Genomic DNA, 15,181 nt, shown 5'->3' with positions numbered 1-15,181 from the left:
AGATAATCAATTCAAAAGGCAGTGATGTAAATTACCGAGTGATAATGCACACACAAGAATCAACACAATCATTGTATTTCCAGGGTACAGTCACTATTGCCCAAGACAAAGTCCGAATTTACCGATAGCTTTTAATTAGGACTATACAGTAAATTAAATATTTTAAATTTACAGAAGTATACTCAATTTTATATTGTATGAACTTTGGACAATTCCACGTTCTGGTTCACTCATGAATATATTCTAATTAAAAAGGATGCACTTCAGAAATAACAATCATAATAATTGCATTGGACACAGTTCACATTTGCTTCTGAAAACACACCAATAGCCATTTAATCTGAAGCAATTAACATGTTCGTTTTAATTTAGCGTGAACATAACAAAGTGAACATAATTGCTACATCTGAGGTATGGATTAATGTGTGAGTGGAGCTTCTGTTCTTATCTCGATGCTCTAATATTCTTGCACTGACAGACAAGAAGATTCTTGAACGTTTTCTTGAAGGTTTGATTACACAGGGCGTAGCAGGCTGGATTGATAGTGCTGTTGATGTAACAGATCCAATATGCAATTGTCCAGGCTGTGTTGGGGATACAGATTGGACAGAAAGTGTTTGTGAGGACCATGAAACTATATGGGATCCAGGTGATGATAAATGCTAACAGAATGGCCAGGACAGTCCTAGTCACTGCCTTTTTGCGCGTTACAGTTCCCCTCTTCTTTTTAGCAATAGCCTTGGTCATTTCAATGATCCCACGAACGCCTCTGATAAGATTTTCATCGCCATTCTGGTCAACACCGCCTTGCTTGCAAACTAATGTGTGATCACAGTTGTCACATTTTTGAGACAAACTAATTACCTTGAAGTCAGAGAGATTGTCATTGTCTGTTGTGCATCGTATACCAGGGAGCACAGTTCCTCCTTGTATTTTCCCTTCCTTAATTTGGTTTGTAGGGGACAGGTTGAGTGAAGTTAAATCATCTGAAAACTCCTTCGCGACTGTTATTTCAAAAGGTATTTTACCACTTTGCTTTCCGATGTGGATCAGCCCGCGAGAATTGTTTAAGATTTTGTTACATTTCGGGTCCACGACTTTGTCTCTCGCTGAACTGGGAGGAGTCGTGCCTTTGCTTGTTTTATATTCTGTTTCATCATCCTTCATTGGATTCCTGCTGGCTTGAGATATGCGCACATATAAACCCACCATGATGGCAACGGGGAGAAAGAAGGCGGCTATTGAAATGCCAAAAGAAACGACTGGATCTGAGAAGAATTGTGCGTAACACTCGCCCTCGTTAACTGCCCAGCCACCAACGGTGAACTGCCAGGCGAGAATAACGGGACACCATACGACAACAGACAGCCCCCACGCTGCTGTAATCATGATCCCTGACATTTTTTTTGTTCTTTTCATTGGGTAACTGAAGGGTCTTGTTACGCAGAAATAACGGTCAAAGCTGATGAGAAGGAGGTTCATTCCAGACGCGGTAGTAGCAATGTGATCGACAGCAAGCCAGAACTCACACACCAATGGACTCAATGGCCAATACCCAGTCACAGTGTATATTGTATATAGATTCATGGAAAATGCCCCGAGAATCAAATCAGCGCAAGCCAAGCTGCAAATAAAATAGTTGTTAATAGTTCGTAAATGTCTGTTTACTTGCACAGAAAGCAGGACTAGAATGTTTCCAATAATGGTCACCAAACTTAAAGATCCTGTCACAATCGCAATAGTGACCATTTTGACAGATCGGTAAAAACTGCCTCTTTCAGAAGTAAGCGTGTCTGTTCTCTGACTGAAAGTCTCATTCATCGCAATTAATTTCACCATCAATTCATTGTGATGTACAGCTGGCACTGACGAGGCCTAGCAAAGAAGGAAAGAATACTTTAGAATTAAAAATCCAGACATTTTGGAGCCAAAAGGCAACTCATGGCTCAGTGAGCTGCTGCCATCCAGGTTGTAAAGGAACGAATGTGTTACAAACACTTCATAATGTTTGTGACAGTTCTCAGAGTTACAGTAACAGGAATGTGCAGCACAAAAAAAAAAGTGTGCCTCAGTCTACTGAGCCTGTGATATTCAAAGAAAGTACTGCCTCACTCTTGTAATCCAACTTTCCCGCACTGGTGCAAAATCGATTATGCCTCGGTAGCATAAGAGCACAACACTTCTTACAGATATGAGGATTTGTAATTTTACCACCATGCACACAGTGAGATGCATATTCATGTCACCCTCAGGCTGAAGAAAAAAAAGTCATCTCTAAGCCTCCTGCTCCTTATAATCAACCTTCTGGTCATTCCCCCCCCCCCCCCCCCTCTGCTAAAGGGAAATATTCCTTCCTGCAAGAGGCTGGTTAGGCTGGGTCGCTTTTCAATGAAGCTTTGAAGGTTGAGGGGTAACCTTATGGATGTTTATGAAATCGTGAGAGGCAGAGATTCGGTAAACACCAATGGTCCTTTCCCTAGGGTGGTGCGTTTAAAAATGAAAGAGCATAATTTTAAGGTGAGAAGAGAATGGTTTAAACGGGTGTGGAAGGCAATTGTTTTGCACAGAGGGCAGATGGCTTTTAGAATGAATTTTCAGAGGAATTGGCAGATACAGGCACAATTGCAACATGTAAAAGATATTTGGATAAGTACATGAATAGGAAAAGTTCAGAGCGATATAGGAAAAACGCTGGCAAATCAGATTAGTTTCATATGGGAATGGAAGAAGGATGGAGGAAAGGCCTGTTTCCGTGCTGTGTGAATCTTTGATTCTACCCTTGATCCTTCTAGCTTTATATATTTTAGTCATGACCCACCCAGCCTCCTGTGCTGCAAGGAAATCAGCAGCAATCTTGCTCTCCAAAATTAAGACTTTCCAGCTCAGGCAACATCCCGGTAAATCTCGTCTACACGCTTTCTAGTGTTATCACATCGCTCCGATAATGTTCACTTTTAATTATGAATGATCTCATTGGTGCATTTAGTTATGTTTTAATAGTTAATTACTTTGTTGATTTGAATGAAGATGCTGATGAATGGCATTGTAAACACATCACTAAGTTTTTAGTGTTTGGCTATCCAATGTAGTTCATCTTTGTGTTTTTCAAATAGTTAATTGGGAAGAGAAGACTAATTTTGTTTCTCTGTTTCCTTTCAGCTCACATACTGAGAACAGTAATTAATGCAAATTCTGCAAATCCGAAGTACCTAAGAAGGTTCTACAAGACTCCAGCATTACTACTCCTTTGAAGATGAAAGCCTTCAATCTTCTATCAGCCAAAGGCGGTTGTGAAGCACGATGCAGCTTCACCTCTGGAAGACAGGAATTAGTCTAAGTCATTTGACATTGATTTTATGCATTTTTAAATTGGATATGTGGGGACGGGAGCACTGATATGATTGGGGGTATTAAGTCATTTTTAAGCTATTTCTGTAATTATGTAGTTTGCATGATCTATGAAAACTATGCTAAAAGTAACTAATGCAAAGATAGTTTTGCTTATGATGAAATACAAGTTGATAATGTATAGCAGGATTTTTATAGTACAAGAATATTCTCTGAAGCTCATACTGCAAAATGAAACCTATATATTTTGACAACTTTGGCTGAAAATACTTTTTAACTGTCCTGAGGTTTGACTTCCCTTTTGTGTCACATCTGACCCTTGGTATGACAATCCTCATTTACCTTCACATTGAATTTGAATTAGAATTAGACCTATATTTATTGTCACATGTACTCACACGAGCACAGCAAAACATTTACAAAGTCATCTTTTAAGAAGCCCAGGCAGATCCAAAAGTATCTTGGTACAGACTCTCCGGAAGAATTTAGAAAAATATATTTAAAACAGAAGTTCAGCATTGCAGAACTTCATGCCATCCTCAGTATGAAAAGTACCCAGGTACAAAATCATAGCAGTAATTTTGAAGAATAAAGAAATAAAAACTTCAGAAATAAAATCATTTCAAGCAGAGAAGATAGAGCAGACGAGTGCACTCTGGCACCCAGACCACATAGGTCTGGTTTGATAATGAGGCTCTCGAGGCCTGGAGACACACTTAGCTTTACACTGGGTATTGCCAATACTGGCCAAGGATGGGAAGTAGGAAGAAAGAATTTTTTAAAAAACATGGGAGGAAAAATAAGCACAGAAATAGACAGAGCCTACGAGCTCCGCTGAAGAGTCCTACTCTACTGCCACCTTGATTCTATTCCTGATTTCTCCCTAAATATCATCTGATTTCACTGTGCAATTACAAAGCCTGTGAGCTGACCAAGGGTTCTCAATGAATCTCTCGAATCCTGGAAACTGATATGGGCCCTTCTGGCTCAATGTGCTATTTCTGAGCTAAGAAGCCTGAGTTCAAGTTCCTCCTGCTCCGAAGCTGTATGTTAACATCTCTGAACAGGTTCATGAGAAAATATCAGAAATGAAAACAGAAATTGCTTGCAAAGCTCAGCCAGTCAGGCAGCATTCCTTTTTCAGAAGAGGAGCCCCTGGACCTAAAATTTTAACTCTGTTTTCCCTCTCCACTGATTCTGTCAAATATGCCCAGCTCTTCGATCACTTCTATTTTTGTTTCTGATTCCTAGTGGTTTTTTTTGTTTGTTTCCATTGGAAATTATCTGCAGGAGACTGAAGTCTGGGTGTTCGTTAACATTGTTAGTGCGTAATAATTTCTGGTAGAAATACAATGCAGATAAAATTGCTTGACATATTTTCTTTGCCAATTTTACAAAGTATTTCTTGATGTTGAGTAATAATTTAAATTAGATATCTGACACAAAGAAAATGGCTTGACCCTTGAGACCAAAGCATTTATTCTATTCCGCCTCACATGTTCATCTATACTATTTGTTCCAATTTTTGCTCATATAAATATATTGCCATAAGCACCCAGTTCCTTCCATGTCATATCTTTGCCTTTTTCTATTTTGAGTGCATCCAAACAAGTCATTCCAATTAGTCCATCCTATTCATTCCAATAAGTCATATTTTTGCCTGTATCCATTTTGAATGCATCCATAGTAATCATTCCAATCAATCATATTTTTGCCTATACGCATTTTGAATGCATCCATAGTGTTCATTGCAACCATTCGTAGTGCTAACAAGTTCCAATTTCTTGACACACATCGAGTGACAGCATATTTCAGTAATAATTTACATTACACACCATATGAATGAAATTCATTGATACGATGAGGCCATTCTGCTGCCTGTGTTTTATTTGCCCTTCCATGTCATTTCTTAACATTTATATCCTTCCACCTCACACTTGTCTGTAGCCATTTTGAATGCACCTATAGTATTCATTGCAATCAGTTCTCATGCTGGCAAATTCCATATTCTTAACATATACGAAAACATTTTTTTTACATTTTCTAAATAATTGAGTCCTCCTGTGATCTTTGTAAAGAGATTCAGCAAAAGCATTCCCAATGACCATTTTAATTCATAACAAGCTGTACAGAATTTGAGTAATATACACAGAAATAATTCCATCTTTGCCAATGGTCTTGATGGGCATTTTATTTCTGTAATCATTTCAGACAATGTGTGCCACAAACATTTTAACTGATCACCACTGCAATAGTTTACAAATTTAAATTATATTTACTGCACTGACGTACACAATAGTTGTTATTGTTCAGCCAAATTTAAATTAGTTTTACGATGCAGAGAATATGGCTTGGCCCAATGAGACCATTCAGATGCCAATATTTTATTTGCCCTTCCACGTTGTTCTTTCCATAAAAATATCATAAGAACCATTTATTCCATGCCGCCTCAAATGTTTGTTTACATCCAACCTGAATGTATCTGCAGTAGTCATTCGAATCAGACTTGTACTAGTAAGTTCCATATTCTTAATGGTCTTCAAGTGCTTTCTTTTCATTTCCTCAAACGATATCTTGTTCGCATTGTAGTGGCAAATATAGTACATAAGAAACAGGAGCAGAGACAGGCCATCTAGCCCTTTGAGCCTGCTCTGCCATTCAATACGACCCTAGCTGATCTTTTCATGGCCTCAGCTCCATTTACTCACCCTTTCACCAGAACCCTCAGTTCAATCACGGCTCTAAAATTATCTGTCTTATCTACAAAAATATTCAATGAGGAAGGTTAAGCGACTTCACTGAGATGGGAATTCCACAAATTCATAACACTCTGAGTGAAGAATATCCTCCTCTATTCAACCTTAAATTTTCTCTCCATAATTTTGAGACTATGCCCTCTTGTTCTAGTTTAACACACCAGTGGAAACATCTACCCTGCTTCCATGTTATCCCCTTCATAATTTTAAATGCTTTCGTAAGATCCTCCCTCATGCTTCTAAATTTCAATGAATATAACTTCAGTTTACTCAGTTTCTCCGCGTTATCCAAACCCCTCCACTCTGGAAGCAACCTCGCGATGCACCTCTGCATCCCCTCCAGTGTCAATACATCCTTTTTCAAGTGTAAGGAGACCAAAACTGCACACAGTACTCCAGGTAGCCACACCAACACCCTATATAGCTTAACATAACCTTCCTGATTTTAATCTCAATCCCTCTAGCAATTAAGGACAAACTTCCAAATGCCTTCTTAATTATCTGTTGCACGTGCAAACCAACTTTCTGTGATTTGTGAACAAGGACAACAAGATGCCTCTGCACAGTGGCATGATGCATCTTTTTTAACCATTCAAATAATAGTCCTTTTCACTGTAGTCCCGACCAACATGATTGACTTCATATTTTGTCAAAATTGTAATGCATCTCCCAAACGCTTGTCCTTTCGCTGAAATGATCAATACCCCTATCCAATATTTCAGAGTCTTCTGCACACTTTGTTCCACCATTTATCTTAGTGTCATCACAAACTTTCACATACTACACATGGTCATCAGCTCCAAAGCATCTATGTAAATTGTAAACAGATGTGGTCTCAACACTGATCCCTGAGCCACACCCATTGACACTGATTACCAACCGGGGAAGCATTCAGTTATCCCCACTCTTTGTTTTCTGTTAGTTAACCAATCCTCTATCCATGCTAATGTATTGCCTGTAATGCCATGCACATTTATAGAATGCAGCAGCCTTTTGTGCGGTACTTTGATGAATGCCTTTTGGAAAACCAGATACACCACATGTACTGGCTCCTTGTTGTCGGCTGTGTTCAAAATGGCTTCATAGAATTCCAGCAAATTAGTCAAATATGATCGGCCCCTTACGAAACCATGCTGCAGCTGCTGAATGGGACAATTTCTGTCCAGATGTATTGTTTTTCTTTTCTTCCCTGATGACAGTTTCAAGCATTTTCCACCTACAAAAGTTAAACTAACCAGCCTATAATTCCCCATTTTTTGTCTACCTCCTTTTACTAAACAGTGATGTCACATTTTCTGTTCTCTAATCTACTGGAATTGCCCCAGAGAAAATTACAGAGGGTGCATTTGCTATTTCTCCTGTCACCTCTTTAGGTACCCTGGGATGTATTCCATCAGGGCTAGGAGACTTGTCCACCTTCAGCTCCATTAGCTTTCCCAGCACCACTTATTTTGTGATAGTGATCATTTCTGGCTCTTCAGCTATCTTAGTTTCCTTGTCATCAATTACTAGCATGTTATTCCTGTCCTCCACTGTGAAAACCAATGCAAAATATCTGTTCAATGCCTCGGCTATTTCCTCATATCACATTATTAATCCCTGTTCTAATCCTCTGAAGGACTAACACTTACCTTTGCCACTCATTTACATTTTATGTATTTGTAGAAACTTGTGTTACAGGTCTTTATATTCTGAGCTAGTTTAATCTCATTATCTATCTTGCTTTTCTTTACAGATTTTTTTTGTGGGTTTCTGTTGACCTGTAATTTGTTTCCCTATCTTCTAATTTCCGACTGGTCTTAACAACTTTAGAACATAGAACATAGAACATTACAGCACAGTACAGGCCCTTCGGCCCTCGATGTTGTGCCGACCTGTCATACCGATCTCAAGCCCATCTAACCTGCACTATTCCATGTACGTCCATATGCTTGTCCAATGACGACTTAAATGTACCTAAAGTTGGCGAATCTACCACGGTTGCAGGCAAAGCGTTCCATTCCCTTACTAATCTCTGAGTAAAGAAACTACCTCTGGCATCTGTCCCATATCTTTCACCCCTCAATTTAAAGCTATGCCCCCTCATGCTCGCCATCACCATCCTAGGAAAATGACTCTCCCTATCCACCCTATCTAACCCTCTGTTTATTTTATATGTCTCAATTAAGTCACCTCTCAACCTTCTTCTCTCCAATGAAAACAGTCTCAAGTCCCTCAGCCTTTCCTCGTAAGACCTTCCCTCCATACCAGGCAACATCCTTGTAAATCTCCTCTGCACCTTTTCCAAAGCTTCCACATCCTTCTTATAGTGCGGTGACCAGAACTGTACACAATACTCCAAGTGCGGCCACACCAGAGTTTTGTACAGCTTCACCATAACCTCTTGGTTCTGGAACTCGATCTCTCTATTAATAAAAGCTAAAACACTGTATGCCTTCTTAACAGCGCTGTCAACCTGGGTGGCAACTTTCAAGGATCTGTGTACATGGACACCGAGGTCTCTCTGCCCATCTACACTACCAAGAATCTTACCATTAGCCCTGTACTTTGCCTTCCGGTTACTCCTACCAAAGTGGATCACCTCACGCTTGTCCGCATTAAACTCCATTTGCCACCTCTCAGCCCAGCTCTGCAGCTTATCTATGTCTCTTTGTAACCTACAACATCCTTCGTCACTATCCACAACTCCACCGACCTTAGTGTCGTCTGCAAATTTTCTAACCCATCCTTCTACGCCCTCATCCAGGTCATTTATAAAATACTGACAAACAGCAGTGGACCCAACACCGACCCTTGCGGTACACCACTAGTAACTGGTCTCCAGGATGAACATTTCCCATCAACTACCACCCTCTGTCTTCTTTCAGCAAGCTAATTTCCAATCCAAAATGCCAAATCTCCCACAATTCCATTCCTCCACATTTTGTACAATAGCCTACTGTGGGCAACCTTATCAAACGCCTTGCTGAAATCCATATACACCACATCAACTGGTTTACTCTAATCGACCTGTTTGGTCACCTTCTCAAAGACCTCAATAAGATTTGTGAGGCACGACCTTCCCTTCACAAAACCGTGCCGACTATCCCCAATCAATTTATTCTTTTCTAGATGAAGATAAATCCTATCCCTTATAACCTTTTCCAACACTTTACCAACAACTGAGGTAAGGCTCACTGGTCTATAATTTCCAAGGTTGTCTCTACTCCCCTTCTTGAACAGGGGAACCACATTTGTTATCCTCCAGTCATCTGGCACTATTACTGTAGACAAAGACAAGTTAAAGATCAATGCCAAAGGCTCGGCAATCTCCTCCCTGGCTTCCCAGAGGATCTGAGGATAAATCCCATCCGGCCCAGGGGACCTATCTATCTTCACCCTCTGTAGGATTTCTAATACCTCTTCCTTGTGAACCTCAATCCCACCTAGTCTAGTAGCCTGTATCTCAGTATTCTTCTTGACAACATTGTCATTTTCTAGAGTGAATACTGTTGAAAAATATTCATTTAGCGCTTCCCCTATCTCATCTGACTCCACACACAACTTACCACTACTATCCTTGATTGGGCCTAATCTTACTTGCATCATTCTTTTATTCCTTAGTATGCCTTATCTTTCAATTTGATCGCCTCTCTTATTTTCTTAGATATCCATGGCTAATTACCCCTTGGTACCTCTAGTTACATCCTGGAACATTCTTTTGCTGAGCACTTTGAAAACTTGATTTATAAGCACTCCATTGTTCCTCAACTGTCCCACCATAAAGTCTCTGTTTCCAGTTCACTTTTGCAAATTCCTCCCTCTTTCTACTGCATTCTCCGTTCTCAAGCTCAGGGACTTGGTAGTGTCTTTTATCTTTTCACATTCCAATCTGCATTCTACATTCAACGAAACTATGATTGCACCTTTCAAGAGGATTCCTAACCATGAGATCAGTAATCATTTATGTCTCATTACACTGGACCAGATCTGGAATATTTTCCTCCCTTGTCAGGTCTGTTCCATAGTATTCAAGAAAACTATCATCAATGCATTCAATTAACAGCTCCCCAAGGCTGCCTTGACAGACCTGGTCCAACCAATTGATATGACAGTCCCCCATGATAATTAACATGCCATGTTTATAGACATGAGCTATGTGTTTGTTTATTGCCCACCCCAATGTGATGCTACTACTTGGTGACCTCAAGAATATGCCTATCAGTGGCTTTTTCTTTTTAGAATTTCTAATTTTGACCCAAATTGATTCAACATTATTCTGCATGTAACCTATATCAACTCACACTACCACCCTGATTTCATCCTTAAATATCAAAGCTACACCACCCCACTTACCTTCCTGTGTGTTCTTCTGTATAGACTGATCCCCTAAGAAATTTAAGTCCCAGTTGTGACCATCCTGCAGTCATGTTTCCCTAATGGCTACTAAATCATACTCATTCACAGTAATTTGTGCCATTCACTAATCTACATTTTTTGGAATGCTCCCAACATTTGGGTAAAGTGCCTTCATACTTGTTTTTTTTTAATAACTTGTTCTTTTTTTAAAAATTCTGGCATCAAAATCCTAGTGACCACCCTATTTATCCTTTTCACTAGAACACTGGTTCCAAATAATTTCAGGTGGTGACCATCCCAAAGGTATGGTTGCCTCCTGTTCTAAAACTGTTGCTTATGCCCCATGAAATGGAACCCCTCTTTCCTGCAACCAAACTTTTTGCCACGTGTTCAGTTCCCATATTTACTTATCCTTAAGTCAATTTGCACATGGCCCGGGTAGTGCTCCGGGTATTTTAACCCTTGAGGTCCTGTTCCCTCATTTCATTCATAATGCTTGATAACCCCCAAACATTTCCTCCTTTCTAGCTCTGCAAATGTTGCTTTAACAAACGTTGTTCACAATAACTGCATCCTCAACCTTCTAATCCAACATTCTTTTAAGCAGGTCAGAATGTCCCTCACCCTGGTAATGGGCAGGCAAGACACCATGAGACTTTTGTTCCTGCTTACAAAGGATGCTATCAATGCCCTTAATTAGAGAGTCCCCTACAACTGTCCTTGTTGCCCCCTCCTTGACTGGCCCCCTGTACCTCGGTGCAGTGGTCAGCCATCTCATCTTCCCAATAGCTCTCTTCCTCATCCTCACAGGGAGTAAGTGTCTCATACAGGCATAACCACATCCAGAAGCAAAGTGTCTAGGTACTTCTCCCCCTCCCAAATTGTAAGGCAGTGTTTGAAGCTCAGATTCATACTCATAAACCCTGAGCGATAGTTCTAGCAACCAATACTTACTGCAGATGTGGTCACTGCAGTTCACAATAGGAACTGCCAGCTCTCACTTCATACAGTTACAGCACATTACCTGTCCAACTGTCTCTACATAATTAATCAACTTATTCTTTATACAAAGTTATTCATGAGTAAATTAATGTATTAGTGCTCCTTTGCCGCGTTCTTTCTTTTCAAATTTAGTGCAAATTTCCTACAGCCATTCAGGCCACAGCTTCCCTGTAAGTCAGTCTTTTTTTTTTCGCAGCCATAATGTGCCCGAAACTCAGATACATTTATAAATACACTGTGCTACTGCTCCACCCTCCGACTCCTCCCTTCAGTGACGTCCTCTCTTACAGTTTTTCTCAACAGAAGAAATATTACCTCTCTGTCAATAGTAAGGCAATTTTCCATCATTTAAGACCCATGTTTGGATCACTTTTTAAGCCATCTTAATTTTGAAAGATAAGAGCCCCAACCTTCTAATCATTTTCCGATACAAATACCCATGATTTTCTGATGATATCCTTGGGAATTTTCATTGCATTATCTTCAGCATTGTACTCAATTGTTAACCTGAATCATGATGCCCTATTACAGCTTCACAATGTGGAAATGTAAGGGGACATTCCACAGGCAATACTGATCCATAAGCATTAAATGCCACCTCATTTACAATAAACATGGTAGTACAGTCACTGTTTGCAGAGCCACAGATGAAGTTTTCTCTGAGTTATCGTGATGAAGGTGACTGTGAACAGGATGTGGATCAATAATGCATGTGGGGAATGGACAACACAGTAATACCTTGTTTATAATGAGTGACTGGAATGTCCATCATTATCAGGTTGATGATAACAATCAGCAGATCATTAATAAAAACCCAAAGAACTGCGAACGCTATAAATCAGAAACAAAACCAAATCATTTGGATTCAATACATTTTCCATGTGATAGCATCAGAGTTGTCACTAGATTGACTGATATATATATATATATATATATATATACACACACATACATACATACATGCATATATATATATATATAGGGAATCGTATTTAATGTTCTGTTATGAATTATCAATAAATGCCAAACAGTTATTTGATATTCAGTGATATTTTGCTTTGCCTATGTTTTGTATGGTTTATTTACGTTGGTGATACTGACTAGACTAACAATGTTGACATGGAGGGAATGTACCTGGAGGCACGATTAGATGAGAAAATCTTCTAGCAATAAAGGCTGAAAATTATGTATTCTTTTAAAGGAATGTCTGTATGTTAATGATGTGGTACCCTATTTACACAGTCAGAAGATTACTTCAACATGCTCATGGATAATCTATGTCAGGTGTCTGCCATGTACACCTTCAGAAACAGTTTACAGAATGTTGTTATGAGAGGAAAGATTTATATGTTTCTACGTATCAATACTCAACAACACATGATTGTCAGCAGACTGTACATTCCACTACATTGGAAAAATGGTGACAGAAAAAGAGTCTGTTGCCAGCCTATTTACCTCATCACGACAAAAAATGTCATGCATGAACGTTGGCTGACTAATGAAATCGACAAAGAAAAATAAACATATTAGTACATAGATAGCCAATATTTATGTCCACAGTCTGATCTATATGTTTTGTGCTTTGGTGAATGGCAACTAAGGTTACACAACTTGTAACCGCCAATAGCAAATGTTCAACAACATACAATTCCAAAACCTACAGATACCCTTGCCATTTAAAGGACAAAATAATCAAGGCATAAACCTAGGATCTTGTTGATAAACCATTAATAAAGTCTTTCTGGGGCTGGACGTGCACAGATGATGGAAGATGTTGCATCCCCAATGACATAGTGAAGAAAGTTGTGCAAAGTGACCAGATGAATTGACCAGAGGCTTATTGTCACAAAGGATATGACAACCCTCAAACTCACACTTGGAACCAGTACTCTCTGGCTGATGGTTAATATAGGTCATGACCCCACCTGTGATCAGGCGTTTGCTACCACCACAACTTGTGGTTTTAAGATGAAAATGCATTCACTGTAACGCAGGCATGGCAGAGATATTCCAAACAAAAACATAAGGATCAAAGTACTCACTGTCTCTAGCGGCAGGCTTTGCTTTTCCAGAATTGACTTGTTCTTCCATCAAACAAAGTACGGCAGATTGTTTCAACTGACCTCAGCAGATTTCTCACATTACAGTGCTTATTTGTTTATTTTTCAAAGTCAGATGAGTCTTATCCTAAAACCAATATGAGATTGGACCTCTGGCCATGATGAACTTGTTTTAACATGACACCAAGCATGACAGACATTCAACTAATATTGTAACTGGCTTAATGTCAAAAACATTAATGCATTTAAATAAAGTCTGTGGAATTAATAATTCGACTTGAAGACTTACCAGAAATACCGATAAGAGCAAGCATAGTATAGTATACCTTTCAAAGTTAACAATGAAATTATTTACTATCCACTGGTCCATATCTATAAAACTGCTCATCCTTTTCTTAGTGCTGGATACAAAACTCCTGCACAATGAGAACTATAACTTATTGAGTAGCTTCCCTTTTTAATAGAGACCAAATACTCCAGTGGTACAGTTCAATTGCATGGAGACTGACATTAATTACAGCTACTAAACAAGCAGATTCATTAACCATTTGTAATCAAACACTTTTATTGTCAGAATACATGTTTGACCATTTCCGTATTGTGAACAACATATAACGCTTGAACCAAACATTGCACGCTCAGATTAAATGTTCTCCAAATCCTATTAAACTGGCATGGCAGTTTCTATTGCATCTAGCCATTGATGAAGGAAGTGGGCTGAAAATTAATAGGATTACGTGGTGTGTTTGTTTACACTGGGAACTCTACTTGTTGATTTCAGCCTTATAATTTATCCAATCTGAATAGCACTTTTTTTTCAGGTTAAGGGACAGCTGTTTTAAAATGGAGATGAGGAAAAATTACTGCTCTCAAAAGCTTGTGAATCTGTCTAATTTATTCGCTAGAGTGCAATGGATGTCAAAGACATTATGAACACTAAAAGAGCCGATAACTGATTTTTAATAATTAACAGGCAGAAGGGCTGTGGACAGTTGACAGGAAAGTAGAGTTGAGGCCAAGATGAGATCAGAATGACCATATTAAATACCGAGAATGTCCAAGGGACTGAATGGACTACTCCTGTTCCGAGAGCGCATGTTTTGATGTTCCCCTAAGCGCTTCCCTATGTAGTCAACTTCGAGTGTTGATGGCCATTTGGCTCTGATTCTATCAACATCAATTATTTTTATATCTTATTCACACGTATCTTATGCATTGGAGGCATGAACATCAAACAGATTGCAGCCCAGTTGCAAGGTAACTTTACAAAATTTCGTTTAGCACAGGCCCATCATCTGCATAAAGTACAAATACAATGCAATGACATTGGTTTAATAATGACTATATTTTCACGGAAATAGCAGATTCCAAAATAAGTGCGATTGTCATGCCAAAAGATGTAGACGATATGTCTCAGACAGCTAAGATAGAAATAGTTTAGCCTTTTCTCCTGCTCAGCAGATAATTTTTTTCAGATCTCACACTGTGAAGGAAAGGCTTAATAGTCCGACAGTGGAAAGTTTTCGGGAAATTGAGGTTGTTTTGCACTCTGTCACTGAGCCTGCAGCCAAAGAAATGATTATGTTGATTTGTCCTTTCAGTGATAGATTTCTGCAGATGACGATGAAGAGCTGAAATACATGAAACTATCAACGATGCCTTGGTTCACCTCATTGA

The 15,181-nt window shown here is 39.2% G+C and overlaps 1 protein-coding gene across 1 annotated transcript; it reads right to left on the bottom strand.

Moving 5' to 3' along the window:
• Positions 1 to 444: 444 nt before the first annotated feature.
• On the bottom strand, positions 445 to 13,882 carry LOC125446559 (muscarinic acetylcholine receptor M2-like). Its single transcript, XM_048520236.2, has 2 exons — positions 13,794 to 13,882; positions 445 to 1,875 (listed from the first exon to the last, which is right to left on the bottom strand). The coding sequence occupies exons 1-2, from the start codon at positions 13,872 to 13,874 to the stop codon at positions 445 to 447; spliced, it is 1,512 nt and encodes a 503-aa protein (XP_048376193.2). The 5' UTR covers positions 13,875 to 13,882.
• Positions 13,883 to 15,181: the final 1,299 nt, after the last annotated feature.

Source organism: Stegostoma tigrinum, chromosome 34 (assembly GCF_030684315.1).
Source record: "Stegostoma tigrinum isolate sSteTig4 chromosome 34, sSteTig4.hap1, whole genome shotgun sequence".
Taxonomy (NCBI): Eukaryota; Metazoa; Chordata; class Chondrichthyes; order Orectolobiformes; family Stegostomatidae; genus Stegostoma; species Stegostoma tigrinum.
This window is presented reverse-complemented; position numbering and strand designations above follow the sequence as displayed.